The sequence below is a fragment of the Musa acuminata genome, unplaced genomic scaffold (assembly GCF_036884655.1).
Source record: "Musa acuminata AAA Group cultivar baxijiao unplaced genomic scaffold, Cavendish_Baxijiao_AAA HiC_scaffold_1051, whole genome shotgun sequence".
NCBI classification, from domain to species: domain Eukaryota; kingdom Viridiplantae; phylum Streptophyta; class Magnoliopsida; order Zingiberales; family Musaceae; genus Musa; species Musa acuminata.
In genome coordinates this window covers 96,086-123,439 of record NW_027021265.1, presented here as the reverse complement: position 1 = coordinate 123,439, position 27,354 = coordinate 96,086, and the positions used below count along the sequence as shown (strand labels likewise).

At 37.5% G+C, this 27,354-nt stretch overlaps 3 protein-coding genes across 6 annotated transcripts; 1 reads left to right on the top strand and 2 right to left on the bottom strand.

The window, feature by feature from the left end:
- The first annotated feature begins 2,815 nt into the window (after positions 1–2,815).
- Positions 2,816–10,480, top strand: LOC135665976 (ABC transporter B family member 19-like). The gene is made up of 10 exons (XM_065177439.1): positions 2,816–3,225; positions 3,319–3,373; positions 3,555–3,730; positions 3,791–3,991; positions 5,235–5,494; positions 5,928–6,244; positions 6,342–6,565; positions 7,119–7,944; positions 8,031–8,272; positions 9,046–10,480. The coding sequence occupies exons 1-10, from the start codon at positions 2,965–2,967 to the stop codon at positions 10,252–10,254; spliced, it is 3,771 nt and encodes a 1,256-aa protein (XP_065033511.1). The 5' UTR covers positions 2,816–2,964; the 3' UTR covers positions 10,255–10,480.
- Positions 10,481–17,962: 7,482 nt separating this feature from the next.
- Positions 17,963–21,933, bottom strand: LOC103981062 (very-long-chain aldehyde decarbonylase GL1-9). Of its 4 annotated transcripts, none has more exons than XM_009397644.3 (3): positions 21,493–21,933; positions 21,111–21,346; positions 17,963–18,835 (listed from the first exon to the last, which is right to left on the bottom strand). In XM_009397644.3, exons 1-3 carry the CDS (start codon positions 21,755–21,757, stop codon positions 18,278–18,280), a joined length of 1,059 nt encoding a protein of 352 aa, XP_009395919.2. In that variant the 5' UTR covers positions 21,758–21,933; the 3' UTR covers positions 17,963–18,277. The 4 variants fall into 4 exon arrangements, with proteins under 4 accessions (XP_009395919.2, XP_018680062.2, XP_009395920.2 ...); XM_018824517.2 differs by having other exon boundaries at positions 21,479–21,630; XM_009397645.3 differs by having other exon boundaries at positions 21,111–21,378; positions 21,493–21,629.
- A 1,445-nt stretch (positions 21,934–23,378) lies between these two features.
- Positions 23,379–27,348, bottom strand: LOC135665971 (uncharacterized aarF domain-containing protein kinase At1g71810, chloroplastic-like). Its single transcript, XM_065177434.1, has 5 exons — positions 27,321–27,348; positions 26,257–26,439; positions 25,698–25,817; positions 23,924–24,029; positions 23,379–23,837 (listed from the first exon to the last, which is right to left on the bottom strand). Exons 2-4 carry the CDS (start codon positions 26,344–26,346, stop codon positions 23,925–23,927), a joined length of 315 nt encoding a protein of 104 aa, XP_065033506.1. The 5' UTR covers positions 26,347–26,439; positions 27,321–27,348; the 3' UTR covers positions 23,379–23,837; position 23,924.
- Between the last annotated feature and the right edge of the window lie 6 nt (positions 27,349–27,354).

Here is a 27,354-nt window from a genome sequence, read left to right as displayed (position 1 = left end):
ATTTATCCAACTCAATGTGAGATGGGTCTTCTTTTTACAAACCATGTAAAGGCAAGGATCCTTTATAATATGTTGAATCATAATTCAAGCACCTCTACTTTAACCCAAGATATCAAGATAAACAGGTCACAAGGTCCCTACCATGTGTATGTGTATGCATAATATATGCAACATTTAATATGCAAAGCATGCATTTGAGAGTGCCGAAAGGGTGCAAAAGAAAGGGGTAGAAAGCTGTAGGGAGTTTGATATTACTAGCCCTAAAATCTGTGGCAGAACCACTCACATTGGGAGACTACACACACACATATATATATATATATATATATATATATATATATATATACATGTCATGAGTAATAAAACTTCCATCTTAAACTTATTTGAGTTCATATTAATTAGTATATGTGATAAGTAAACACATGAGCATTGGAAAGTAGGAAACTTAAGATATTTCAATCATTGTTTGACAAAATTCCTTGGGGAAAATGATCCAGAAGATGCATGATTGCCACAAGATATTATATGCCATAGCACAAAGGTTGGTGAATGATGGATACAGTGGCAAAACATGGAAATTGGTACTTGAGATTGTCACTTCATCATTTATTGTGCTAGGGAGGTGGGTCAAAGGCCAAGAAAAGAGTCAAACACAGCACACTTAGATGGTCTAGTGTATATAACCTAGGAGCTAATTGTTTTTGGGAACCCTTCATGACCTTGGCAACACCTTGTTAAGGGTTCCTTGTTGGTGGCTCCACACTTGGATCAAGTGGATATGCATGGTGTAATATCCATTTTGAAGGCTTCATAGTGTCATTTTAGAGTACAAGTAGAATACAAGACATATTTAGTCTCATTCAAATCCATGAAGCTAACAAAGAGAGAGAATTAAAACACTAATATTAGAGAGATGGAAAAAGAGATTGTTTTAATGAGCATTAGGTGCTAATCTTCAATCTAGCTTCCACAAAACAATCTTAATAATATTAATGGTCCAATTATAATAGCCTTTAAATAGAGTATGAATATGCCTAGAGACTCACATTTGACTTTCAAGTGTCTTTGGTTTTAATTAATGAAGCACTTGATCATGCAACCTTTGCCCCCCACAAAGCCTAATCATCTACCAGAATGCATCTTTAGACCTTTAGGATCATTTCCTTATTTATTCTTCACTAAATTGTTCTAGGAATAAAAAACAATTAACTCTGAGCACTCAATGTTTTACAGTGAATTATCTTTCAACTAGGTGTTGGTATCAGGATTCCTATTAAAATTCAGAGTCATGTTCTTGCTTAAGTCAACAACAAGTAGCTCTATTTTGTCATTAGTGTTATATTAAAGATGATGATGATATCAATCCCCATACTCCAAAGGGTTCAGCCATTTATCCAAATCTGAGTTCATCAGAAATGTAGACAATGGAGGTGAAAATAATGGTTGCTACATCCTTGTTTGATGACATGCAAAATGATAGGCTATGGCTCCAATTTTCTACCTCATATCATGCCCACACCATAATACCATCACTTGTAAAAACTAAAATGAATACTAATTATGTTTAAGCTCATCCTAAAAATTTTATTTTATTTTTGTTCTTTTGAAACTAGTCATAGGCTTACCTAATGTCTCAGCAAAATGTTTTAACAATACAATTAAGAAAAAAAAACATATAAAATTTATGCCTAAGTTACCTTTTATTCCCAAAAATCAAATTTTAAATTAATTTCAAATAACACTTAAGAATTATAATTAACATCCTATTATATCTTGAATTAAAATTGCTCCCAAAATTAATATTTATCATGATAGATTTTTAGTTTAATGATCTAAATCAATAGGAGGGTCCCTAAGTTCCAAAGAAGTTTATGCTTAATATCCATTTTATCAATATGACCCTAATTAATGATGTATAGAAAGTCAACAACATATAATATCAGGAGACCCCTGATTAATGTTAAAAAATTAAAATTTATACTTGCAACATTAACATATATAGGAGCACTAAATTAGTATGAATTAATGATATAAAGCTAATAAATGATCTAAGGGAAATCAAACAGTACTAGTGACAGTGGGTCCCTAATTAATGCACAAAAGAATGAATCATATATACTGTAGATTATAAATACGGATATTTAATAGTCTTCAATTAGTGTTCATTAATAATATAAATCCTGATAAATGAACCAATGGAAATTAAGTGACATTAAGAACAGGGGACCAGAACTATACTGGTCTTCTAACCCAGGACAAATGCTGCTCCCTACTAGGACGGGGTCCACGGTTACTACCCCATCCTTGCCGTTCAAAGTCGGAGATGTCGTAAATCTGACGGCTGAGATTATCTAGCGGAGATGGGCCCCGGATATCTATCGAGGTCGTCGCTCCGAGGGTTGAAAACGTACCGTTTCTTTACGCCGATGTCACGAGTAAGACCTAAGATCCAACGGACACCAACGCACACGTTCGCTCGGGTGTCATAAGGATGTGGGACCCGCGTAGCAGGATTAGTGGGTAAGCATGTTGGTACGCGCCATGAGGCGCCGTGTTTGGACAATTTCTTATTCTGTGTGAACTGTTTCCGTGCATGCCCGTTTTCGTAATTGTAACTTCGACCTGATCCAATCAGTGAGCATTTGACGGTCCAGATTCGAGGGCCCACCCTTTCCCTCGTGAGCATTAGCGGCCCAGATTTATAGTTGGAACTTCGCTACTGGAGTAATAAAACACCTGTTTCGAAGCATGTGACACTCACCAGAGGTGACGGTATCTCACTGGAGCTCTATATCTCTCTCTTTGTTGGCTCTCATCTCAAGCAAAGCACACACACTCACACACTCTCTTCTTCCAAGTTCTAATGGCGGAGATCCTGTGCCTCGCAGCGTCGATCCGAGCTCTCACCGCATAAGGCTTGGCGCGGCAGCAGATCTGAAGAGAAGTGGTGAAGTGGGAACGGCGATGGCGGACGCTGGGGACGGGAAGACGGCGGTGGCGGCGGGGGACGGGGGCGAGAAGAAGAGGCAGGAGCAGAGCGCGGCATTCCACGAGCTGTTCTCCTTCGCGGACCGGTGGGACTGCCTGCTGATGGCGGCGGGGAGCGTGGGGGCGGTGGTGCACGGCTCCGCCATGCCCGTCTTCTTCCTCCTCTTCGGCGACCTCGTCAATGGCTTCGGCAAGAACCAAACCCACCTCTCCGTCATGACCCATGAGGTGTCCAAGGTACGCTTACCGTGTCACCTCCCTTCCCCATTTGAGAAGATCTCACCTGTTCGTTTGTGGTTCTCTAATGCTCTTCTTCATCTTTCTTTTCAGTACGCCCTCTATTTCGTCTACCTCGGGTTGGTGGTTTGCTTGTCCTCTTACGCAGGTGAGTCAGTATTCTTGGTCTTCTTTTCACATAGATGTTGCCTCTTTTTGAACTAACGGAACCTCCCGGTGAGCTTACCCATCTTCTCCGAGCTGGAGATGGAGCCGTCAATGGCGGTCTCCGTCGGATCCGGACACCCTCGGTGTGCTTTCCTCCTGACCCCTCCGTGCCCCGATCGCAGAGATCGGTTGCTGGATGTACACCGGAGAGCGGCAGGCGAGCGCGCTCCGGCGGCGGTACCTGGAGGCAGTGCTGCGGCAGGACGTTGGCTTCTTCGACACCGACGCGAGAACCGGCGACATCGTCTTCAGTGTCTCCACCGACACCCTCCTCGTCCAAGACGCCATTAGCGAGAAGGTAGCCCCGCCACCCCGTCTCTCCTTATGCCATCATGACCTTTTGCTTCAATGTGAGCAGGTCGGTAACTTCATTCACTACCTGTCGACGTTCTTGGCCGGGCTGGTGGTCGGATTCATCTCGGCGTGGAGACTAGCCCTCCTCAGCGTGGCCGTCATCCCCGGAATCGCGTTCGCCGGAGGTCTCTACGCCTACACTCTCACCGGCCTCACCTCGAAGAGCCGCGAGTCCTACGCCAACGCCGGCATCGTCGCCGAACAGGTGAAAATTTCGAGCGCCGCCATGATCCAGGTCCTTGTTGTCAATATGCTTTAGGTGTTTGCGTACGGCGCGGTGTTTTAGTTGGTGGGTGCGGGGGCAGGGGGTTCGCTGTTGTGGCTATTCCTGCTATAAGGCCTTTCTTGGTGCCATGTGCTTTTGATGGAGACCTTGTGCCTGGCCAGGCACTAAGAAGGAGTGTTGAGGAGGAAGAGACAGATGCATTTAAGATCCTAATGCGTGGGGTTTAGTTAACACGTAGAGATCTACTCTAGTGTGACCGCTATTCATCTTGTTCCGTTGTCCTGATCTATCCATGGTCCCCTTTGATTTCTTTCCATGTCAAATACAGTGGATGATCATCAAATACATATGACATGATGATCATCCACTGTATTTGACCTGATTTTTTGTGGGCCTTTCAGTGAGTTCCATGATGAGCACGGTGCTGTCTACGTCTTTCAATTAAGTGGGATCAGGTTAGCTGGAACTTCTACTGGATTACCCTGATAAGGATTGTGTCTACATCAGTCTAACATGCATGGTCTCTTGTATGTTTAGCCGATGGCTTCGTTTTACATGGACCGGAACGTAATTCAAAAGAAAGAATGAAGAATATAAACTGGCTTGCTATCAGTAGAAATAGAGTCAATTGAGCATGTTTGCAGAAACTATTTCAACTTATTGCTAGAGGAAAAAAAAATCACAAAAAAGAATGAAAACCTAGTAAAATGAAGTAAGAGCTCCATAATTTATAAGAATATTTTCTCTGCTATAATCTTACATTGTATTTGTTCTGCATATGATGTCAAGACATTGAAGTCACTTATGGTTTACAAATCTTTTTGCTTTGTACCTAACATGAATTACTTATTGGATGGGATCAACTACTGAAAACTAAATGTGTATCTATCTCTTTGTTTTCAGAAAGAAAATCTTTATAGCTTGTCTGTGCATCCATAAGTGGTAGAATCTATATAAACTCATCAACCATTTTATTGACTTCTAACTAGCTAACAACTCAATGGATAGGCTTTAACATTTTTATGTATATTGGGGTTGCTTAATCCACTAACTGAATCGCAAGGAAGATCTGAGAATCAGTGGTATGTAGTAATCTTGAGTGCATTAATCTTGACATTGATTACAATCTTTAATTTTCCTCTTGTTTCCTGCAATAGCAGTTTAGAACTTCAGATTCAATTGGATGTATATATGATAGATCTCCTCCTCTGAACCCTCATAGACTATTGCACAAGTTCGGACCGTATATTCTTTTGTTGGAGAAAACAAAGCACTCAATTCCTACTCTGAAGCAATTCAAAACACATTGAAGCTCGGATACAAAGCGGGGATGGCAAAAGGTCTCGGTATTGGCTGCACATATGGGATTGCTTGCATGTCATGGGCTTTGGTATTTTGGTATGCTGGTGTTTTTATTAGGAACGGACAAACTGATGGCGGGAAGGCCTTCACAGCCATATTTTCTGCTATTGTCGGTGGCATGTAAGTTTCTAAACTATGCTTACGATTACTACTAAACTCATTTTTTTTGCAATTGTATGGTTGACAATATAGAAGCATGCATTAGTAACTTGGAGATTGGAGAAGACCTTAGGATCTTCTCCCTTGCTAGATTCATATTTGTATGTATTTCTTGGATTGCATCTTCAGCAAAGATTTAACTCACAAAGTTGCATCTCTGGGATCTTTATACGATGTGTTGTATAACGCCAATGCTAATCTGTATGTGCCACATAGTTCAACAATATGAATGTTCTACATGTGAGAATGATTTCTGGACACCGGTTGATTCATGGGCTGTCACAATTTTTAGTGTTTTGCACACCATTAGATCCTGATGGAGCTATGCCGGTATTATTTGTCTTCATTAGACTGAAAATCTTTTGGTAATAATTGCATATGCTTGCAACTGCAGGAGCCTAGGTCAGTCATTCTCAAACCTTGGGGCCTTCAGCAAAGGAAAGGCTGCTGGATACAAGCTATTGGAGATTATCCGGCAAAAACCCTCTATAATTCAGGACCAATCAGATGGGAAGTGTTTGGAAGAGGTCCACGGAAACATAGAATTCAAAGACGTAACCTTTAGCTACCCGTCACGACCTGATGTCATTATCTTCCGAGATTTCTCTCTTTTCTTTCCAGCAGGGAAGACAGTTGCTGTCGTGGGAGGTAGTGGATCTGGAAAAAGCACAGTTGTGGCTTTGATAGAAAGATTTTATGATCCTAACCAAGGTAATTTTTCACAAGTTTTTAATTTGACATGCAAACATATGGTGGTTTTGTCTAATTTTCCCTTGCAATGATACTTTTCTTATTATTGCTGCTAAAGGGCTGGTTCTGCTCGATAATGTGGATATAAAGACTTTACAACTAAAATGGCTAAGAGAACAAATTGGTTTGGTGAATCAAGAACCAGCACTTTTTGCTACCACCATACTTGAGAACATACTCTACGGAAAACCTGATGCAACAATTGGTGAAGTTGAAGCTGCTGCCTCTGCTGCTAATGCTCATAGCTTCATATCACAACTTCCAAGTGCTTACAACACTCAGGTTAGTGCCACTGTTTCTAGTTAATGAGTTTAAAGCTTGGAGTTGAAACCCATGCTTTCTAATCTTTGTCAATGAATTATTTACAGTTTTTCTTCTACAGAAATTTTATTCATCACAGGTTTGGGAACCTAGAGTTTTTTCTACTCTATATGCTCGAGTTCATTTATCTCCTGCTCTTAAAACCCTTTCTTGCAAGTAGCAGAGAACATGTCGAGCTAGGATCCTGATTGTTTTCTTGATGAAGTTCTTTTCTTTTAAGTAATTTCATTCACCTGTAAAACCTTGATGATGCTTTTAAATCTAGTATGATTCAATATTGACCACATTAAATCCACATTTCGAGGATCTTTGAAAGTGTTTATGTTATTTTTTTTTAATTTTCAACTCAGTTTGAAGATTTTGAAATGCAGTCCAAAAGATGGTATTTCAATGTACAGAACGCAGCAGATGAAAATGTCATTTTTTGTAGAAAGTTTCTCTTCTACTGCTTAATGTTTGCAAGTTGAAGAGAGATTGTTTAATTATATCGTGCATTCGTGCTTACCAATTACAGGTAGGAGAACGGGGAGTTCAGCTATCTGGTGGACAGAAACAGCGTATTGCCATTGCCCGAGCCATGCTTAAGAATCCCAAGATCCTTCTCCTTGATGAAGCTACCAGTGCCCTGGATGCAGGATCCGAGAGCATTGTCCAGGAAGCTCTAGATCGTCTGATGGTTGGAAGAACCACTGTTGTTGTTGCACACCGACTGTCGACTATAAGAAATGTCGACATGATTGCTGTCATTCAGCAGGGGCAAGTTGTTGAAACTGGAGCACATGAGGATCTCCTGGCGAAAGGGAGCTCCGGAGCCTATGCATCTCTGATACGGTTCCAAGAGATGGCGAGGAACAGAGACTTCGGCGGTCCATCCACTCGCAGATCCCGGTCTTCACGCCTGAGCCATTCACTTTCCACAAAATCTTTGTCTCTTCGATCTGGCAGTTTAAGGAACTTGAGCTATCAGTACAGCACTGGAGCAGATGGTCGTATCGAGATGGTGTCCAATGCTGATAACGTTCGCAAGTATCCAGCACCTCGGGGCTATTTCTTCAAGCTTCTGAAGCTAAACGCACCAGAGTGGCCTTATACCATTATGGGTGCCATAGGATCAGTTCTATCTGGGTTCATAGGTCCAACATTTGCAATTGTCATGAGCAACATGATTGAAGTTTTCTATTACAGAGACCCAAATGCTATGGAGAGGAAGACAAGGGAGTATGTCTTCATATATATCGGTACAGGTCTCTATGCAGTTGTTGCTTATTTGGTCCAGCATTACTTCTTTAGCATCATGGGGGAAAACCTTACAACCAGGGTGAGAAGGATGATGCTTGCCGGTATGACAGAACTCTTCCAGTGCTATTTCTTCTTTCTTTTAGGCTGCATATTCCAATCAATGAATCCCAAAAAAATGCTTCTGCAGCTATCTTACGGAACGAAGTTGGCTGGTTTGATGAGGAAGAGAACAATTCAAGCCTTGTGGCCGCTCGTTTAGCCAATGATGCAGCTGATGTGAAATCTGCAATTGCCGAGAGGATATCTGTAATCCTGCAGAACATGACTTCACTTCTTACTTCCTTCATAGTTGGATTTGTAGTCGAATGGCGTGTTGCTCTTCTCATTCTCGCCACCTTCCCTCTTCTGGTGCTTGCCAACTTCGCCCAGGTAAATTCTTCTGATCTGAAAGCTATATATGCATTTTGCATTGGGTGATCGAGCCAGATGTTCTTGGGGCTTAGTTGCCGGCTGATGCCACAGGTCCTTGCACCATATCTAGATTGATATAAACCCAGATATCTTTTGACCCTCATAGCCAGTAGGAAGACCACAAGGTAACGGATAGAGTGAGCCTTGTGATGGTGGACAGTAGTAGCCAAAGAGATAGTGACTGCCATAAAATACTGTCACACATGTGCTTTCCTGGCTAATACAGTAGGCTCCTATCAGTCCTGCAAGATACTGTTGTTCCCTGTGATCTGATAATTGTATTGAGAATGCATAGGAAGGTCCCCAGAATTCATTTAGGCTATTTTTTAGATGCAACACATGGAGTTCTCGAGGCTGTGGGTGGCCCGACTGTCTCTGTGCAGCTCGAGTAACTTTGCTGCCGCTCTGCATCAGTGCTCTGCCATCTTTTAATTGTTTTGTCTGGGCATGGTAAAAAGTCGAGAGAAAGAGGCAGTGGGAAGAAGTTAATCCATGTGAGCAGGTCGGCCTTGGTTGCAGTAAGTACTTGGAGAGATTCTCGTGCTCGTGATGCGTTCTGGGTTTGCCTTTTTGAGCTCTTCTCTCTCTTCCCCTCGGATTCGTCCTTCTTTGTTTTGTACTCTTTACTTGGCTTGAACCTTAATACTGTTCATCCTCGTTTGAACTTGAATTCCGATTATGGAGTGCTGTTGCAGCATCTCACTGTTGTTTCTTGCCAATGTCATCATCAGCAACTGTCGCTGAAGGGCTTCGCCGGGGACACAGCCAAGGCCCACGCCAAGACCAGCATGATCGCGGGGGAGGGCGTGAGCAACATCCGCACGGTAGCGGCATTCAATGCGCAGGCCAAGATCCTGTCCCTCTTCTGCAACGAACTCCGTATTCCCCAACGCCGTAGCTTCCGGCGGAGCCAGACGTCGGGCATCCTTTACGGCCTCTCCCAGCTGTCCCTCTATGCCTCTGAGGCCCTCATCCTCTGGTACGGTGCTCATCTCGTACGCTCTGGCGCCTCCACCTTCTCCAAGGTCATCAAGGTGTTCGTGGTCCTCGTCGTCACTGCCAACTCCGTCGCCGAGACGGTCAGCCTCGCCCCTGAAATCGTCCGGGGAGGAGAGTCCATCCGCTCCGTCTTCGCCATCCTCAACCGGGGCACACGGGTCGAGCCTGATGACCCAGAGGCCGAGCACGTTGACTCCGTTCGTGGGGAGATCGAGCTGAGGCACGTCGACTTCGCCTACCCATCCCGGCCTGATGTCCCCATCTTCAAGGACTTCAACCTTCGTATCCGTGCCGGCCAAAGCCACGCTCTCGTCGGCGCCAGTGGTTCCGGGAAGAGCACCGTCATTGCACTGATCGAGCGGTTCTACGACCCCACAGCGGGGAAGGTCTTGATCGACGGCAAGGACATCAAGCGGCTCAACCTTAAGTCTTTGCGGCTCAAGATCGGGCTGGTGCAGCAGGAGCCGGTGCTCTTCGCCGCGAGCATCATGGAGAACATTGCCTACGGCAAGGACGGCGCGACGGAGGAGGAAGTAATCGAAGCAGCACGCGCCGCCAATGTGCACGGCTTCGTGAGCGCGCTACCGGACGGCTACAAGACAGCGGTGGGCGAGAGGGGCGTGCAGCTATCGGGAGGGCAGAAGCAGCGGATCGCCATCGCCAGGGCGGTCCTGAAGGATCCAGCGGTGCTGCTGCTGGATGAGGCGACGAGCGCGCTGGATGCGGAGTCGGAGTGCGTGCTGCAGGAGGCACTGGAGCGGCTCATGAAGGGCCGGACCACCGTGCTGGTGGCGCACCGCCTCTCCACCATCCGAGGGGTGGACTCCATCGGGGTGGTCCAGGAAGGCCGCATCGTGGAGCAAGGGAGCCACTCCGAGCTCGTCGCCCGGCCCGACGGAGCCTACTCGCGGTTGCTGCAACTGCAACACTACCATGTTTGACAATAGAACGGCGCCATCGACATGAACGGACTTTGAGAACGGTGGATTCAGATGCAACGAGGTTAATTACTGCTATCTAATCTCACTGGTGCCGCATCTCGACGTTACATATCAAATGGGGTGTCGGAGGAGAGGGGAAGTGTATTGGGTCATGTTGTGGTGGTAATATTTGTATGGACCAAAGTGATCTTTTCGACTTTTGAAGCCTTAGAGATTTTAGCTTGAATTAAGCTTGATGGTAATCTCGGGCCTCGTAGGGCCACCTTGGCCCCACCGTTGGGGCCACCATCGTGACCACTGATAGAACAGGTATGTTGGACGGGCGGCTCCCAAGTGTTGTGTTCTTGCTTGCTTGCATTTACAGTGGTAAGAGACTTTTTCGTCAAGGTAAATAAAGAAGAAAAAGATAATATTAAATAATAGAAATGAAAAGAATATAACAAGAAAAATAAATTATTATGTATTGCAGATTTGCCAATACATAAGTTTGTATTAAATAGTATACAGTGTACATTACAATACATAGGTTTTTCCTTTTTTGCCTAATCCCGTGACCATAGTAACTTGATTAGAATTTTCAAAGCAATATAATCTACAGATTTCCTCCAATATATTACTTTAAAATGTTATGAAAATATACGTATTTCTCACTTATTAATACAATATTATCTCTATTAATTAGTTTTTCATTACTTAGCAATGTGATACTTGAAAAAAATGACTAGTTTAATTTTTTTATCGATAGTGTGTATATATTTATATATACAAATATATATTATAAAATAAAATAATTAAATAATTTTTAATTAATATGTAATATAAAATATTTTATCTAAATTATTTTATAATAGATTATATATTTTTTTATTAATAATAAAATATATAATATTCATCTAAATTATTTCATAAAATAGGAGATACGTTAAGATTATGATCCTTATTATTTGATAGAATTATGATAATATATCATCATAATTTTTATGATTTAGAATTATGATAATATATTAACAAAATATTAAGATAATCATAATAATCTTATCATGATTTATTTTTCTCAATAATATTCTTCCTAATATGCACCCATAAGATGGTGTTTCTGTCAGAGACACTAATCTTAAATCGAAGTAGAAAGAATAACCAGTAAAACAAAGGCTTGATAAGAACATCTTCAAATTGATCAAAAGATAAGACATGAGAGACGCATAGTTTATCATTTTGAAATTTGTCACAGACAAGTTGAAAATCAATGCTTCATTTGACAATGAAATATAGAATTAGCATGAAGATATGTTGCTTTGATATTGTGATAATATATAGATGGACGATCAAATAATATGACAAATAATTCATATAGTAATGATTAAATCTAACAAAATCTAGTAGTTGTATTAACCACTCGATATTTAGCATCTATAGAAGATCTTGTAATAGAGCATTGATTCTTAAACTCCAAGAGATTCGATTGTGACCAAGAAGTATGACATAAGCACCAGTAGATATCCTGTCATTCGTATTATTTGTTCAATCAACATCCAAAAAATATATGAAGCACTAGATGAGAGTCCTTTCGAAGAAATAAGCTATGATCAATGGTGCCATTTAAGTATCATAGTAGGTGCTTAATAATTGTCGAATGGTTGAAAGTAGACTTATGTATAAATTAAGAAAACTTATTTACTGTATGTGTATGTTTGGATGAGTGAATGCCAAATATTATGGACTACCAATAACTTTATGATACTCAATAGCAATCATTAAAATTATTATTATTAGATAATATAAGAGGAACACGATTGTAAAGATTGACGTAGTAATAGAATTGGCCTTGAGTATTTTGGTGCAACTAAGAAGATCATGAATATAATTCTATTGAGAAAGAAATAAACTATTTATCGTGTGGATAACTTGAACACTATGAAAATAGTTGAGGGGCCTAACATCTTTGATAGAAAACTAGTTTCCAAGCTACTAAATAAACTGATTAATTATTGACTTATTACTAATAATAATTAGGTCATCCATATAAACTAGTAAAAATATGATAATACCCTCAAGAGAATAAATAAATAATAAATTATCATATTGAGAATTATGAAATATAATTAAGACTAGATGTATTCGAAATTCATGATACCATGAGGGGCTTGCTTGAGACTATAAAGAGCCTTACGTAACTTAAAGATATATTGAGAATAATTATGATCAATAAAACCTTGAGGTTACCTCATAAATATATCTACGAAAATATGGCCATGAAGAATTGTATTATTCATATCTAAGTGTCAAAGTTCCCAATTGTTAGACAAGACAAGACATAAAATAATACAAGTTTTTCTTGACTTCATAACTCAGCTAAAGGTATCATGATACTCGATGTCAGGCTATTGATGAAATCTTTTTATAATAAATCTTGTTTTATATTTATTAATGGACCGATCAAGATTTCATTTGATATGAAAAACTCATTTGCACTCTATAAGGTTTTAACTTGAATTCAATGGGATCAAGTCTCATAATCATTATGTAATAAAGTAATATATTCTTTAAGCATAGTTGCTCATCATTCAAAATATTTTAAGGTTTGGTTGACAATAGAAGGCTCGTAAATAAAATTTTAAGATTATTTTATAAAAATAAAAAATATTTATTTGGTTTAAAGACTTGAGTTTTAGATCCAACAATCATCGGACGAATTGATGTAAGGTCAATGGCATCTTCAGGACATATTTAACAAAAAAAAAAGTAAAATAGGAGATATTGAAACTAAAGCTTATTGTGAATTCTCCTAATACGTGATACTTTCATGAGGTAATTAGATAGATGAAATAACCTATTATTCATCATGCACCATTGAGGAAAGACTTAGTGGATTCCGAAGTAGATAAAGTATTTGGATTGATGAGTGATATTAATATTTTAATCGAAATAATAATATGAGATGGCTCATCAATTTGGAGACCCAATCCATAATATTATTGAAAGTTAGTACAGGTAAAAGAGAGTCAAGTAATTTATAAAAAGAAACATATTCCACAATATCAACATACAAAAAAATAAAGATTCGTTTAGTTGATGGATCAAAATATTTAAAGACATTTTGATTCGTATAATATTCAAAAAAATTATATGATTTTGATCGAGCTTCCAATTTATTATCGATGTAAGGTTTTAACCATAGATAATATAAACATAAAAAAAATAATTTACTATAGTTAAGAGTGGATTTAAATACTTTTTTAATTGGTAAAATCATATTGAGAACTGCAATGGGCATACGAGTAATAAGATAAGTTGATATGACAAATACATGAGATTAAAATTAAAAAGGTAATAAAGTTGAAGTAAGGAAGGTAAGAAAGTTAAAATTAAAACCGGTTTAGGTGATGTGTTGATTGATAATGACGTTTCGTGATCCCATTGTCAAAGAGTACGTAAAGGTTTAAGAAAACAAGATATTTTATTAGTTTCAAAAAAGTTACAAAGCTTTTAAAATTCACTATTATTATTATAGTAAAATAAAATAATGGATCATTGAATGAACTTTTCAACAATAAACTTGAAATTTTTAGATTTTTATTTCATAAGAAATAACCGCATATACTTTATGAAATTATCAATAAAAATAATATAATAGTTAAATCCATCATGAGATTGTATCGGTGAAGGATCCCAAATATCAAAATATATATATTCAATAGGTAAATTACTTATGAGAAAGGATATAGAAAATGAAAGCTTGTACATTTTATTATATTTACATGAATTACATAAAAAGTGATAACAAGAAGATGATGATGATGATGATAATAAAGGTAAATTACAAAAATGAACAATATGATTTAGAACTTTTGAAAAAATAATACCCTAAGCAATTGTGTCATTCTTGAAATAAAATTTTGATGGTGGGCAAAGCAAAGATAAATTTGGATGAATATTGTATAACAGTTGGCTACTAAACTCTATCAATATTCAACCCCTCTATAAGATATGTTCTCGTATTGAGATCCTTTACAACAAATGAAATGGTAAGAATTCAATAGAAATATTATTAGAAGAACATAATTTAAAGACAAATGTTATGTTTTTATTCATATTAGAAACACAAAGAACATTAGAAAGTAATATAAATGAAGAGATAGAATATTAAAGTCAAACTGATGAGTAGCCTAGAATTAACAAGTTAGCTTGATGAAGGTTGAAAGAATTGAGCAGCAAAGTAAGCACACGATGGTGAGAATGAAAACAAGGTATGAAAGTTGAAACAACCAAAGAATAGTAATTTATAAGCAATGATATTTCTTAGCAACATGGCCTTGCATGTTACATATTTGACACGTGACTTTGTAGTTGAATTATTGCCTAGATTTATTGATAGTTTTGTTATTTCCTTATTGTATGTTACCATTGAAATGATTGTTTGGATAATTCTCTTACTAGTTGTGAATCTTGCTTTTGTTGCTAGAATTAATTTTATTAGTAAAATTGACGATGATAAAAGTAGTATCAGAAGGTAATGACTCTTGCTTAAAATAAGATTTTTAGAAAGCTTACCATGAAGTTCTTCAAAAGATATAAGACTATAATGGGGACGAATTACAGCAAAGATCTCCTTGTAATCTGAACTAAGACCATTTAATATATAAAAGATGATCTTTTCATCAAAGATCTCCTTGTAATCTGAACTATGACCATTTAATATATAAAAGATGATCTTTTCATCATCAAGAGGTACATCAACAATAGCAAATGCATTTATTGAGTTTTGATAGTTTGCATATGGACAGAAATAAATTGTGTGCCCTTAAAAAAGTGAGAGGTTTTTAAAGTTACATAAGGCGACCATAGTTGGCATACATTGTTGCAAGCTTGGACCATACTTCATAATAGGATTTTGTAAATGCTAAGTAAAGAATGATTTGAGGAGCGAGAGAGATAGGTACTGATAGCACTTCGAAGAAGATGATCTTGATGGTTCCAAAAAGTGTATTTAGAATTAACAACTTTAAGATTATTCTCTTTGATCGTTTGTGGAGGACAAGTGATGGTATCATCTACATAACCCATAATATTATAACCGACTAAAAGAGAATAAAATTGAGTATACCAAAAGATATAATTTATGGGCACAAGTTTGAGAGGTGTTTGGACTATAACGTTAATCGAGGCCATACGTGACTAGTTGAAAAGTCATTACTAACCATGTTAAAAAGTAGATAATAAAATACTCTTATAAGAAAGACAGACTTGCTATAGTATAAAGTTCTAATATCATGAAATAAATAATTAACTTAAATTTTAATTGATAGTGAGTATGAATTTATATACATAAAGAGATAATACAAAATATATAATTATATTATTTTTTCAATCAATAATAAATATGAAATATTTATATAAATAATTTCTAGGAGATTATGTTAAGATCATGATCCCGATAGAATTATATATTTTATAATTTTTATAATTTAGAATGATAATAATACATTATCAAAATATTAAAAAGATCATCATGATTTATTTTTCTCAATAATATTCTTTTTAATACCCTAATGTATTGATTGTGTTTTAGAGCCCTAACAAGTGCCTCAAAAACACTCCTAAGAGACGGCCAACACACAGAAGGACAAGTCTACAACCGCAAGATCGAGATTGCCTTCCCTAAACACCACATACTGTGACTAACCAAGGCAGTCTAGAAGAACCCTAATAGATTGAAGACTGAGGGAATCCGACAAATACCCTTGTTTCGTGTATATAATGAATCTCCTACATGTTTCTCTTAGGACCAGCAGAAATACAAACATGGCTATCAACTTTCATGGAACAATGCAGCCAATCCACCTCCGCTGAACCTAGACACATTCATGGGTTATATGGAGGATATATAGGGAATCCATATCTGTTGTCCTGCCAGAATCTTCGTGCAGTCCCCAACCCTCCAGAAAAGAGTTCAAGGCGTTGTTGGATTCTCCTTCACCATCCAAATGTCCCATTGCTGTTGCTCAACTTGCAGTGATGCACATTCCCTTCGAGGGTTAAAGTTCAGGTTCAAAGAGACGAGCAAGAGAACCAGGTAAAAGCCAAGTCAAGTCCCACCTTCTCTGCACGCATGAAGCCTTGCATGGCATCTTTGAGAAAGAGACTCGCTGAAGGTTCTATCACCCTCTTCTTCCACGTAGATCATCACACCTGAAGGTGTCCAGGTCCATTGTATGTAATATATGCCCTGCGACTCTCAGATAACTCGACCGTAGCTTCCACACCTGGAGAGAGTAGTAGTTCTAAGGAGATGAATGGGAGGCCACCTTCTCTATAAATAGGCCTCCGTAGCAGGCAAGCCTAAGGCAAGCTGGTTGAGAGGGAAAAGAAGAGTTGGATGTCATCTGGAGTCCCTCAAACGCTTCAGTAGGGCTTTCTCAGCTTAAGCCTTAAGCATGTCCTCACTGAAGTGTTTGGGGGAACTCTGGGTGTCACTCAACATGAAGCTCTCGTGTGCCACCGTCTGACATTATTGTTCCTTTGGCTGTAGCTCATCTTGGATGTTATTTCTTGGTTACGTGCACGAGAGGTTTAGCACATAGTTCTCTCTTCTTGATATGATCTTTCATCTAATTAGTGTCATGATCTATGTCTGAATTATCAGTTCATAGAGACCCCCTTAATCCTTTTCCTTTTTCTTTTTTTGCTTACAGATGATAATTATGCAAAATGAGGCGCTAAGGAAGTCTATAAACTTTAAGACATAAAGCAATATACTAAAGGAAAAGTAATAGATGCAGAGTTCATTCTTCTCATGTTTTTTGCATGACCATAATTTTGTAGATGAGTTTATTTCATATAACTGCATACTTTTAAATTTAAATTCGTAGGCTGATGAATCTTTTTCTTTTTTCTGCTTTTGCTTCATGCAAATTACAACAATCATGAAAATAAATAATAAAAAAAGAAAATTTTGTCTGCTAACTGTTGCATACATCAGAATATTGGAGATAATTATCTTGCAAATTTTATCTTAGAGAAAATTAGAAAGAGTGTTGAAGATACCAACAAGCATAGGGTGAGTTTTTTTCAGACAATTTCTTGCTTCAGAACAAGCTATATATATATATATATATATATATATATATATATATATATATTATGGATGGTGTTGACATTATCACCCACCAATATAAGATAACCATACTGCAAATGTATAAGATAAACAAGCAACATATGAAAGTACATGATGTAGTGTTTCTTCATTCTTGGGGGCAATGAAATATCAACAGAAATAAGCTGTCAACACTGCATTTATGAGGTGCCAATTGCTAATGATGATTCAAGCATTTGTGCTCTTCATAAGTAGTCAATTGGTTACCTATCTTTGCCTCCTTGAAACACTAATGACACACTTTAAACAATATAAGCACAATCATAGAGATAAGAAAAAGGCTGTTTCATCTTTTAGTGTATAATTTAACCAAGCAAAAGTGTTCAAGCATGTCAATAATGAGAACCTTTTTTTTTTTCATATGATTTGGTATGACATAAGAAACTTGTGCTCCTATATTTTGCAGATATCTCAAAGCAAAAAATTTGTCTCAATCATCCCAGAAATTAAGCCTTAATCCACACTCACAAAACATTCTTGAAGAATAATTCTTTATTTTTTTTTCATATGATTTGGTATGACATAAGAAACTTGTGCTCCTATATTTTGCAGATATCTCAAAGCAAAAATTTTGTCTCAATCATCCCAGAAATTAAGCCTTAATCCACACTCACAAAACATTCTTGATGAATAATTCTTTACATGGGAGGAAAATTCAGAACTCCTAAACTCAAGATACAACATCTTGTAAGCAAGTGTAAGAGAAACATGGCCAAGAAACAAGGCAAACAAGCTGAGAGAGAACAATCAAATGATAAGCACCAAGAAAGAATCCAGCTAGTTTTTAGAGGATGATTAATTTGATTTAAAATTATCGACAGAACAGGTCCTGGAGTTGTTCTGCACACCACCTCGGTCTCTACCTTCTAACTATGACATGCCATTTAGTCTCTTTCCTATTCTTGCCTCGAACCCACCTTCTTTACGGTTCACCAAGCTGAATGGCATGTAGGTACCCAATAACCTGTCCCATATCGAGAAGAAAGGCTGCGAGTAGTTGTATTTTGTGCCGTGGAGTTGATGGTGGACATCATGGTAGGCAGTGTTGTTCTGAAAGATGATGTGGAAAATGTTCCCAGGCAGCCAAAGGCCACAATGATCGTCGACAGTCTTGATTACAGCAAAGCAGAAGAAGAATACAGCCGTCCTTGCAGTCATCCCCGAGATCAAGAATGAGATGGCTCCACCGAAGGTGTCGAGAAGAAGGCCCTCCAGTGGGTGATTGTAAAGGGCGCCGATAGCGTAAGGAACAACCAGTCTGTGGTGCTGGGAGTGGATATGGCGGTACAACAACTTGTTCTGGTGCATGTATCGATGAATAAAGTATTGCCATGTGTCCATTATCAACATAGCAACCATGATTTGGATAAGTTGGACAGGTAAGGATGGTTGAATTATGCTGCCTTCTCCACTTGGCTTAGCAGTAATCTGCAGTATGAGGTCGCAGACCAACATAAAAAAAACATCAGATCATAGTATTCTCGAGTTACAAATGCTATTTTTTAAGGCATTAAATCAGGCACACAATATCACTAAGTTTACGAGATTATCCTTTTTTTATTTTCTATGTTTTGAATAATATTATATTGAGTTTGTCTAGTTAATCGGATAGGAGCTCATTTAAGATTTCTTTATTTATTAGGAGTCTAAGTCCTGATAGACTCAAAGGTAGAACCCTTCAAATATAGATGTATTAGTTTTTTTTCGGGATATATGAAATATTATTCCAGTATTTTACAAACCCTAAGAGGTCGATTCTCTCAAAGTGATCAAGGAGGTCGATCTCTGATCAAGGAGACATTAAATTAGGCATTAAAATATTATATCATAGTATTCTCGAGTTACAAATGCTACTTTTTAAGGCATTAACTCAGGAATACAATATCATTATGTTTTCGAGATCATAATAACGTTAGGATCCTTTTTTATTTTTTGAGTTTTAAATAATATTTTATTGATTTTATCTCGTATAGGAGCTCATTTAAGATTTCTTTATTTATTATGAGTCCAAGTCTTGATAGACTCTGGAACTCTTATAGATGTATTAATTTTTTTCGGGATCTATGAAATATTATTCCAATTTTTTGACAAATCCTAGGAGACCGATCATCTCGAAGTGATAAGGAGGTTGATCCCCTCAAAGTGATCAAGGAAGTCGATCCCCTCAAAGTGATCAAGGAAGTCGATCCCCTCAAAGTGATCAAGGAAGTTGATCCTCTCAAAGTGATCATTCCTTTTCTTTCTATTCTTCTATGATAAAACCCTAGGGTTTTATCAAATAATTAGTCACTTCCATTTGTAATCATCAACAAATTTATAACCATGTTTTTGTACAAATGAAGAACCAGAAACCTGGCGATGACGGAATATAGAAAAAAAAAACATTACATTTTTTATTTAAAGACATAAATGCTTTGTCAATTATGATAAGGTCCATGGGAAAAGCCAAAGAAAAATTGGCAGAATTGGCATTCCAATAGGGACAAGAATGATTACATGTATTTAGTGAAAACCTATTAATCAAAGCCTAAATAGATTAACAGATACAAAAAAGCTTAATGGCCAGGGCAGACAGACTATACCAAAGGTTGTAAAAGATGTTGCACTTTGGGTTTCTGGTCCTACACTATTCAAGACCTTTCTCATCATATCTTGTATCATAAAAGACACAGCTACCTACCTGAGTCTGGACATCATTCCCTGTTTAATGTTGGCTACTTGTCAAACATTTATGATCCAGCCAAAAACAACAATCTGCCTGTCCTATCATCATTCCCAAACCAAATTTGATCAAAGATGCCACTACCAGCTATTAAATTTCTGATTGATAACCCCTCCCTCCCTAGTGATCAAACATGCCCTTATGTAGCAGTATTCATGTTCAACTAATGTTCCTAAATTGTTCCAAATTTAACAAGACAGAACAAATACAAAATCCACAAATGCTCGAGTATGTTATAGAAGAAAATATGAGGCGCACAGCAGTAATTATATCCCAAGAAAACAAACACAAAATAATTGTATCATTTATCAAGTGTTAAGAAGAGCTAAATGATAGGAAAAGATTCAACTGCTTTACAGAAAGGGAACAAAAGGCATACCATGTAAATGAGCAAAAGTGTTCTTAAGCATTAACCAACACAACCAGAAGTAGCAAATATGTATCATCATCATCTCAAACATTTAATGATATGCAATGCAATCAACTACTTTCGGACCAAACTTTTCAAATGATTATTTATAATAGAACGAGAAGAAATGCCATATAATCTGAAGTAAAAATGAAAAATAGAAACCCTCTGGTGACTCGTAAAACTCCCAAGTAAGAGCATAGGAAACAATAAAACAAAGAAATGGTACTCAACACTATCTATCTTAACACAGGCCACAATCTTCAAACATCTACACAACCTAACTACTTGATCAGACATGTAGGCTCTCTTACTTAGATAAGGACCAAAGACAACCAAAAGGGGCCTTATTAGAATCATTTGCCTACCAACATTTTTATTAGAATCATTTATCGATCAAGACAAACATTTTACATCCATTTTAATTGAATACTACACCATATACATCAAAATCTATACTTTCTTTTACGAAAAGAATTATTATGAGATCCTTCTTAATATTGACTTCATCTAGAACTAAATTTATGGAAACCAGATCAGTAGCCATTGTTTAAGGATTTTGAACTGCTCACCAAGAACATCAGCCCTGCAACCGTCGCCTGAACCAGCTGCTGCAGTAGAACTCCCTTGATCACGGAGGACAGAGGCACCAAATTCTTCTGCTCCTCCTCTTTCCTTGTGTGCAGCCGGTACTGGTCCAACGGCGGCAACAGCTGATACATTCCGGCGTATAGCCAATAAACCACGATAGGAGAAAAGGTGCCCATCAACTCATCGCTGATCCACCCTTCCCAGAAGACCATCTTCGCTGAAGCGGAGCACCAAGACAAGAACGGTTCTCTTTTGAGGCGGAAGAGCAAGTGCCAAGCAAATCCACACACAAATAAGGGTACAACAAACGCAGCGTCTAACGCATGATTCACGCAATAGAGGAAGAGACCTCGGAAACGTCACCTTGATGCGATTGATGGAGCCCGGAAGCAAACAAAGGTCGAATCTTTAGGAAGGGTAAGATAAAAACTCGGTGCGGATCTGACGAGAAACGAAAAAAGGTGGGAGTTTTGGGCGGCGGAGCAGAGAAGCGTAAAGGCGGCGCCTTTTTCCTCCCTTGCTTCGCCCCTCCCCCGTCTCTTGCGGCTGCAGGAATCAGAAAAGCGACCTCAAGCGACATGTAGCTCGCAGGTGCATCATCATCTTCTTCTTCTTCTCCAACCACCATGCTCTGGTGGCACGTATCTTTTGGTTCTTGCTTCCTGTTTTACCTGCAGGCCATAAATTCATGTAGATTATGGCACGATTTATCAGCATTTTGAAATGAGTGTTCGACTCCCTCTCGTTAGGAACAGCCCACAGGATGGATATCCTTTTTCCTGTTTCTCAATTCTTCTATATGCTTGTGGGTCAAATTGATAAGATTTCGAGTGATATGGATACTGCTATGCTGTTAGCAATCGTTTCATTATTTTTTTTTTCTTTTTTTTATAATTATATTTTTTTTATTCAATTTGATATATTAATAGAGACGATAGGATAGCAGCAAATCGACTATAAAATTTACATTTTACGTCATAAATATTAATTTGGTGGTGATCAAAAGTTGAGTAGGACTAGCTTAGTTGGTAAAGAATTTCGGAATTCAAATCTTGCCACTTACTCTATAAAAAAAAAAAAAAAAACTAAATCTTAGCAAGTGTATATATTTAGAAAGAATTTGGATTTATGGAATTAAAGCTTTTGATGTTGATAGATGAAATTGTTTTAATTTTAGAAAAAATATATTGCATGACGTTATGGTCTTAGTTGATTCTGAATGTAGTAGAAATGATTTATTTATTTATTTAAGATAATTTTGTTATTTTATGTAACATAATTATTAATTAATTGACCTACAGATTTTATCATGTATAATAAAATGGATATATTTCCGAGAGGATGTATGTTTTCGGAGTCGCTTGTAATCATTTCTGTAGGTAATATATAATATCTTATCTTGGAAAAAAAAACATAATGTGTTGTATGCAGGATTTGGGATCATAAAACTTTTGTGAGAAAAGAAGAGGTTAGGAAGAGAAAATATAGTATAAGATGGCCACCAAATAATTGAGATGAGCTCAGCTCATCTATCTCAATGATGATTGAGATAGACTCGACTCAGCTTTCCTGGAAGATTCTTTCAAGAAATTGACTCAGAATTCTCTATGCAGGAGAGTGCATATGTTCCATGTATTTTTGTTCTTCCTTCACTTGAGAAGGGATCCTGATGCCAACTTATACCAAACAAATTCTTGCAGAAAATTCACTTGACCAACCAGTTACATAACTCGAAAAAGTTTTTGGAATTCATTGCTATCCAACTATCATAATAGGACATGATGTGAGAGAGTATACTGTTCCAGCAAAGTTTGACTTGAAATGGGAGCCATGCAACATAGCGCAGATCAACAAGGGAACAGGATAATATTGTTCATGAATCAGATTCTTTGATGCACCATGTTTACTACCAAGAGAACAATTTACTGTTAAGAGCAACAGCAGGGAAAGCATACCCCACAATGGATATGTTCATCACAGGTGATCAAATATCTTCTCATAATGTAGTCTCAAAACCATATTTTCGACATGGAATGATTGAAGTCAATACCAAACTGATAGGTTATCTGGTGTGACTCAAATTCAAGCGGCAGCAGTTGATTTAGACTTCCCTTGCAGTGGATTCTACTTCTCCATGCTGATGAAATGTTCCACTCCATATCCCAGTTTATAATGGTTTCATCTGACGTAATTAGTGCATCAGCTTGTGGACAAATAGAAGCACCACATCAACAGATCCAAGAGGTTGCTAACGATCAAAGACAATATTATCCATTAGGATCTAATGAACAGCATTTCTCTTGATTATTACAGATGCATGGATTGCCAGGAATCCTTATTGTTGGCTACTTGCATCAGTCTAGTTGTTCAAATGCAAGTCACACACATTTATCTACCCTCTACCGTTCGAATCACAATTCAAGCTAAACAAGATACAGTGATCTCGATCCTCTTGAATCAATTAATGACTGAAGAAGATATTGCTAGAAGCAATCAAGGCATGCACTGAATTCTATATATACATGTATACACATCAACTCTGTTTAAAGTACATAATTTTCAGAGGGAAAGATATCACCTTTTACCTTGCAGTGGTTGGGATTACCAAAGAAAACAAAACCATGGATCCAATAAACAAGTCGAAGCATCACTTTGAGTCCCTTTAATCCCTTTCTGGAGGCGAGCCAAATAATGAGCCTTGGAAGCAACTTCAATTAGATGTGAAAACAATTAGATAAGTTATAGGGTTATGATGATCTCAGGAAGAAAAGCAGATCTGTGGTGTTGTACATGCCTTATACAAAAATCCGTCTGATAGATCTTGCTACCACACGAGACAACAGCCTCCCAGCTAAATCTGCTGGTAGACGAACCAGTTGTTGTTGCGACTCTGAAGGAAGCTGCCAGAATGGAACAGAGGAAGAACAAATAAAAACAAAGTAAATATCCACTGGTATTAACCAGTCAGATCAGACAAATGAAGGATGAGACACATTTGCTAATAGTTCGATGGAAATGAATGCCAACAATTCTGCAAAATCTGGCTGAATGCAGCATTGCATTCAGCAATACATGAAAGTGGTAAATGGGTCCATGGTGTCCATAAAGGAGAATGAATCAAGTATAATAGAGGATCCATACTAGTTCTTTTAATGCCATCTAATGGATTAAATGGATCCATGGTGTCCATGAACTTGAGTGGTGCTAGACTGCTAATGGATTAAAGTACAAAAAAATGCCATCTAATAGAAGGATCTGTTTCAGTTAATAATGACCAATGAGTCCATTCTCTTCAAATTTTTTGGCACCTTTCCACTTTTAGACAATTGCTCTTTACATTGTAGGATCTCTCGAGTTTTTCACAAACTCATTTTTACATCAGACCTTGCAACATCTATTTATTTTGCAGTTCAATTGCTCTCAACCCTGATGCATGATGACTTGGTTATCCATTGTATTAATGTGATATCTTGAAGAATATCTTCTCTTCTGATCTTCTCAACTCCACCTATTCCAATGATGTCATTTCCTGCATTTTAGTTTGAGGAATAGCTCAGATTTCTCTTCTGCTTTGATCATGATATAGGGTCATCCTTCCATCTCCATAATTCTCAAGCTCTCAGATATGGACTTGATTTATTGTTTCCTTTAGCCCTATTAATAGAGAGCATTTGCTGCCTTCTGTGTTACTGTCTTCCAATGGCTCATCTTGGATTTTAAACTTCATGAAAATTTGTATTTTGTAGGCTTCAGTTTGTCACAGGGATAGTAATAAATCAACAAATGCTTTTTCTGACAAAAAATTGTACTTTGTACTGGGACCATTCTTCTCTGACATGCACAGTTTCCCTGGTTTATTTTTCCTTCAAAATCTTTTCATGGGATTTTTCTGCTACTGGGTCTTACGTTTGTTGATCAGTTCATTATTATCACCGTGTTCTAGCATCAGACTTCATATCCTCTATGTATGGCACCAGATTGCTAAATCTAACTAGAATACATGACCAGTCTGCCCAGCTAATAGTTGGATTGCAAGACGAACATCCTCAATTGGCCTACCTGCACCTGAAGTTTCTTGTTTATTGGAAATATTATCATGTAATAAAAAATAGCCAGTTCCAGCCATTACATGTTACCGATATTCTAATATATCACTTTGACTCATTTGCCTTCCATGTCCTTTGGTCAAAAAACTTAAGTACTGCATGACCAGCAAATGCCTTCTGGCAAGATTCCATACTTTAATCATGCTTAAACTTAGGTCACCAACAGAAGTACCTGCATGCAAAGAATCAACAGATACTAGCAGCAAAGTCTATACCTACCTATTTTGACAAACACCCAGTGAATTAGTGAAGCATAGATGTACAAACTGAGATATCTGCAAAGACATATTTCTGTTTGTGGGAACATAAGTTAATTCAGCTATAATAAACTACACAATAATAAAAACAATTGTGAGAGAACCACAACAAATAAACGCATGTATTTTGTGTAATAGTTACCATGCAAGTACAGAGTATAGTTCAGACACATAAATAAAGAATTAGGAATTATATCATCCTTACCTCAGGAATGACAGAAAGAATTGGTAAAATATCCTGTGCAGATGTCATTTGATATAGAACGAGAGATAGCTCCTCCACAGAAGCATTTTTGTTCTCTCCAGAATTTGCATAGTTTACTTCCTGCAAAAGAATTTCAGGTTCAAACGAAGACCAAATCAAAAACTTCTATTGAACATTGAAGACTAGAATTTTGGAACTATTCAAAATGCTAGTTTTGAACCTCTTGATCAGCAAAAGTCCTGATGATTGGAAAGCATTAGAGTAGTATTCTCCAGCAAGATAAAATATATAGCTTAGCCAAAGAAAATTTGAACGCTCAACAAACTAGCATGAACAATCTGACCAGATGTTTCAAGAATGTTCTGTGGAAATTTTGATAATATGGTATATCTTTCATGGCAACATTCGAAAAGCATAACATGCTAATGGTGCACTTGTTGTCATTCTAATCACCTAACTCTGTGCCACTTAGCTAGTTGTGATATGTGATGACGCTAACAATACATGAATTATACCATCAAGTGTCAAAAATGACGCTATAATAAGATGACAATCTTACTGAATTTGGATTCTCATTCTTCTGAAGTCTGGATAGCAGCAGAAGAAGGCGATTTAGAGTTCTCAAGTTGGCAATGTCCTCATTATCCATGAAGGATGATGAATATCCAATGGTAAAAGGCAACCTTGCAGCAGCAGCAGATGTCAAAGTTTCCAAAGTTGCTAAGCCAAGTGCATCTATTCCCTACACAATAGAAACTAGTTATCTTTAATTATTGATATTATAAAGTATCTGGAATTCTGATGCTTCTTTATGTAGCAGATTTTCCAACTATATACTTTAATCAGATATATACTGGGATAATATTCTTTCAGCATTCATATGTCAAAAGGTTTTTTTATAATGCGGCAGTATCAGTTGTTAAACTTTTTTGTGAAAAGACAATTAATACAAGATGCTCCTTGCATCTTCACAGACATTTTCCTTTTTTTTTCCAATATTACCCTCATACAAAGAGTTTACCGTTAAAATTGCCAAAATTTCTAAACATTTTAAGGTTCAGTATCAATAAATCAGGTTGAGTCAATCACTGCAGAGAAAACAAATATAAAGACAATATACAACACAAATATGAAAAAATAAATATCATACAAGAAGACAAACTTTCAATTGTAATTTCTGGAAGGTCTGAAGAGAAATTTTGATTGCTCAAGATTTATTTAAGGGAAAAATTATCTAGACATGTAACTTGGGGATGTCAAGAATAACTCTTCTCTCATAATCAAAACAAACAATTAAATTTTATTCTGGTTAGTCTCTATCAATGATATTGTGAATCATGATTCTGGAATGAAAAGAGAGAAGTTTATGACTATTACAATGATATAGTCAGGTCTAAATATTGTCCTTGTTCTGAAGCAGCAAGCTTTTGTAGACTCGTTTTCTGTTTATCTCATCCAAGAAATTAATGTCCGGCATAGAGGAGATATCAAAAGACAAGTTTGTATGATTTACATGAAGTAGTTCTACTATGGTAATTATAGTTCTCTAATTTGTATTATAACCTTAAGGAAGCATCATAAGAAATAATCATAATAATGGCAACATAAACATATATAATGTACCTTAGCAAATTCTTGCAGAAGTATTTCCTTGACA

What these genes read in the sequence shown, in the direction of transcription:
- LOC103981062 (XM_009397644.3), bottom strand. Translation starts at nt 21,757, where the DNA reads ATGGTGGTTGGAGAAGAAGAAGAAGATGATGATGCACCTGCGAGCTAC. An exon ending in GCTCCATCAATCGCATCAAG is followed by an intron (nt 21,347 to 21,492) that starts GTGACGTTTCCG and finishes GCTCCGCTTCAG; the next exon opens with CGAAGATGGTCTTCTGGGAA. An exon ending in TTGCAGGGCTGATGTTCTTG is followed by an intron (nt 18,836 to 21,110) that starts GTGAGCAGTTCA and finishes CTCATACTGCAG; the next exon opens with ATTACTGCTAAGCCAAGTGG.
- LOC135665971 (XM_065177434.1), bottom strand. Translation starts at nt 26,346, where the DNA reads ATGGATAATGAGGACATTGCCAACTTGAGAACTCTAAATCGCCTTCTT. An exon ending in AGAATGAGAATCCAAATTCA is followed by an intron (nt 25,818 to 26,256) that starts GTAAGATTGTCA and finishes ATTCTTTTGCAG; the next exon opens with GAAGTAAACTATGCAAATTC. An exon ending in TTCTTTCTGTCATTCCTGAG is followed by an intron (nt 24,030 to 25,697) that starts GTAAGGATGATA and finishes CCATTCTGGCAG; the next exon opens with CTTCCTTCAGAGTCGCAACA.
- LOC135665976 (XM_065177439.1), top strand. Translation starts at nt 2,965, where the DNA reads ATGGCGGACGCTGGGGACGGGAAGACGGCGGTGGCGGCGGGGGACGGG. An exon ending in AAGACGCCATTAGCGAGAAG is followed by an intron (nt 3,731 to 3,790) that starts GTAGCCCCGCCA and finishes CAATGTGAGCAG; the next exon opens with GTCGGTAACTTCATTCACTA. An exon ending in ATTTTATGATCCTAACCAAG is followed by an intron (nt 6,245 to 6,341) that starts GTAATTTTTCAC and finishes TTGCTGCTAAAG; the next exon opens with GGCTGGTTCTGCTCGATAAT.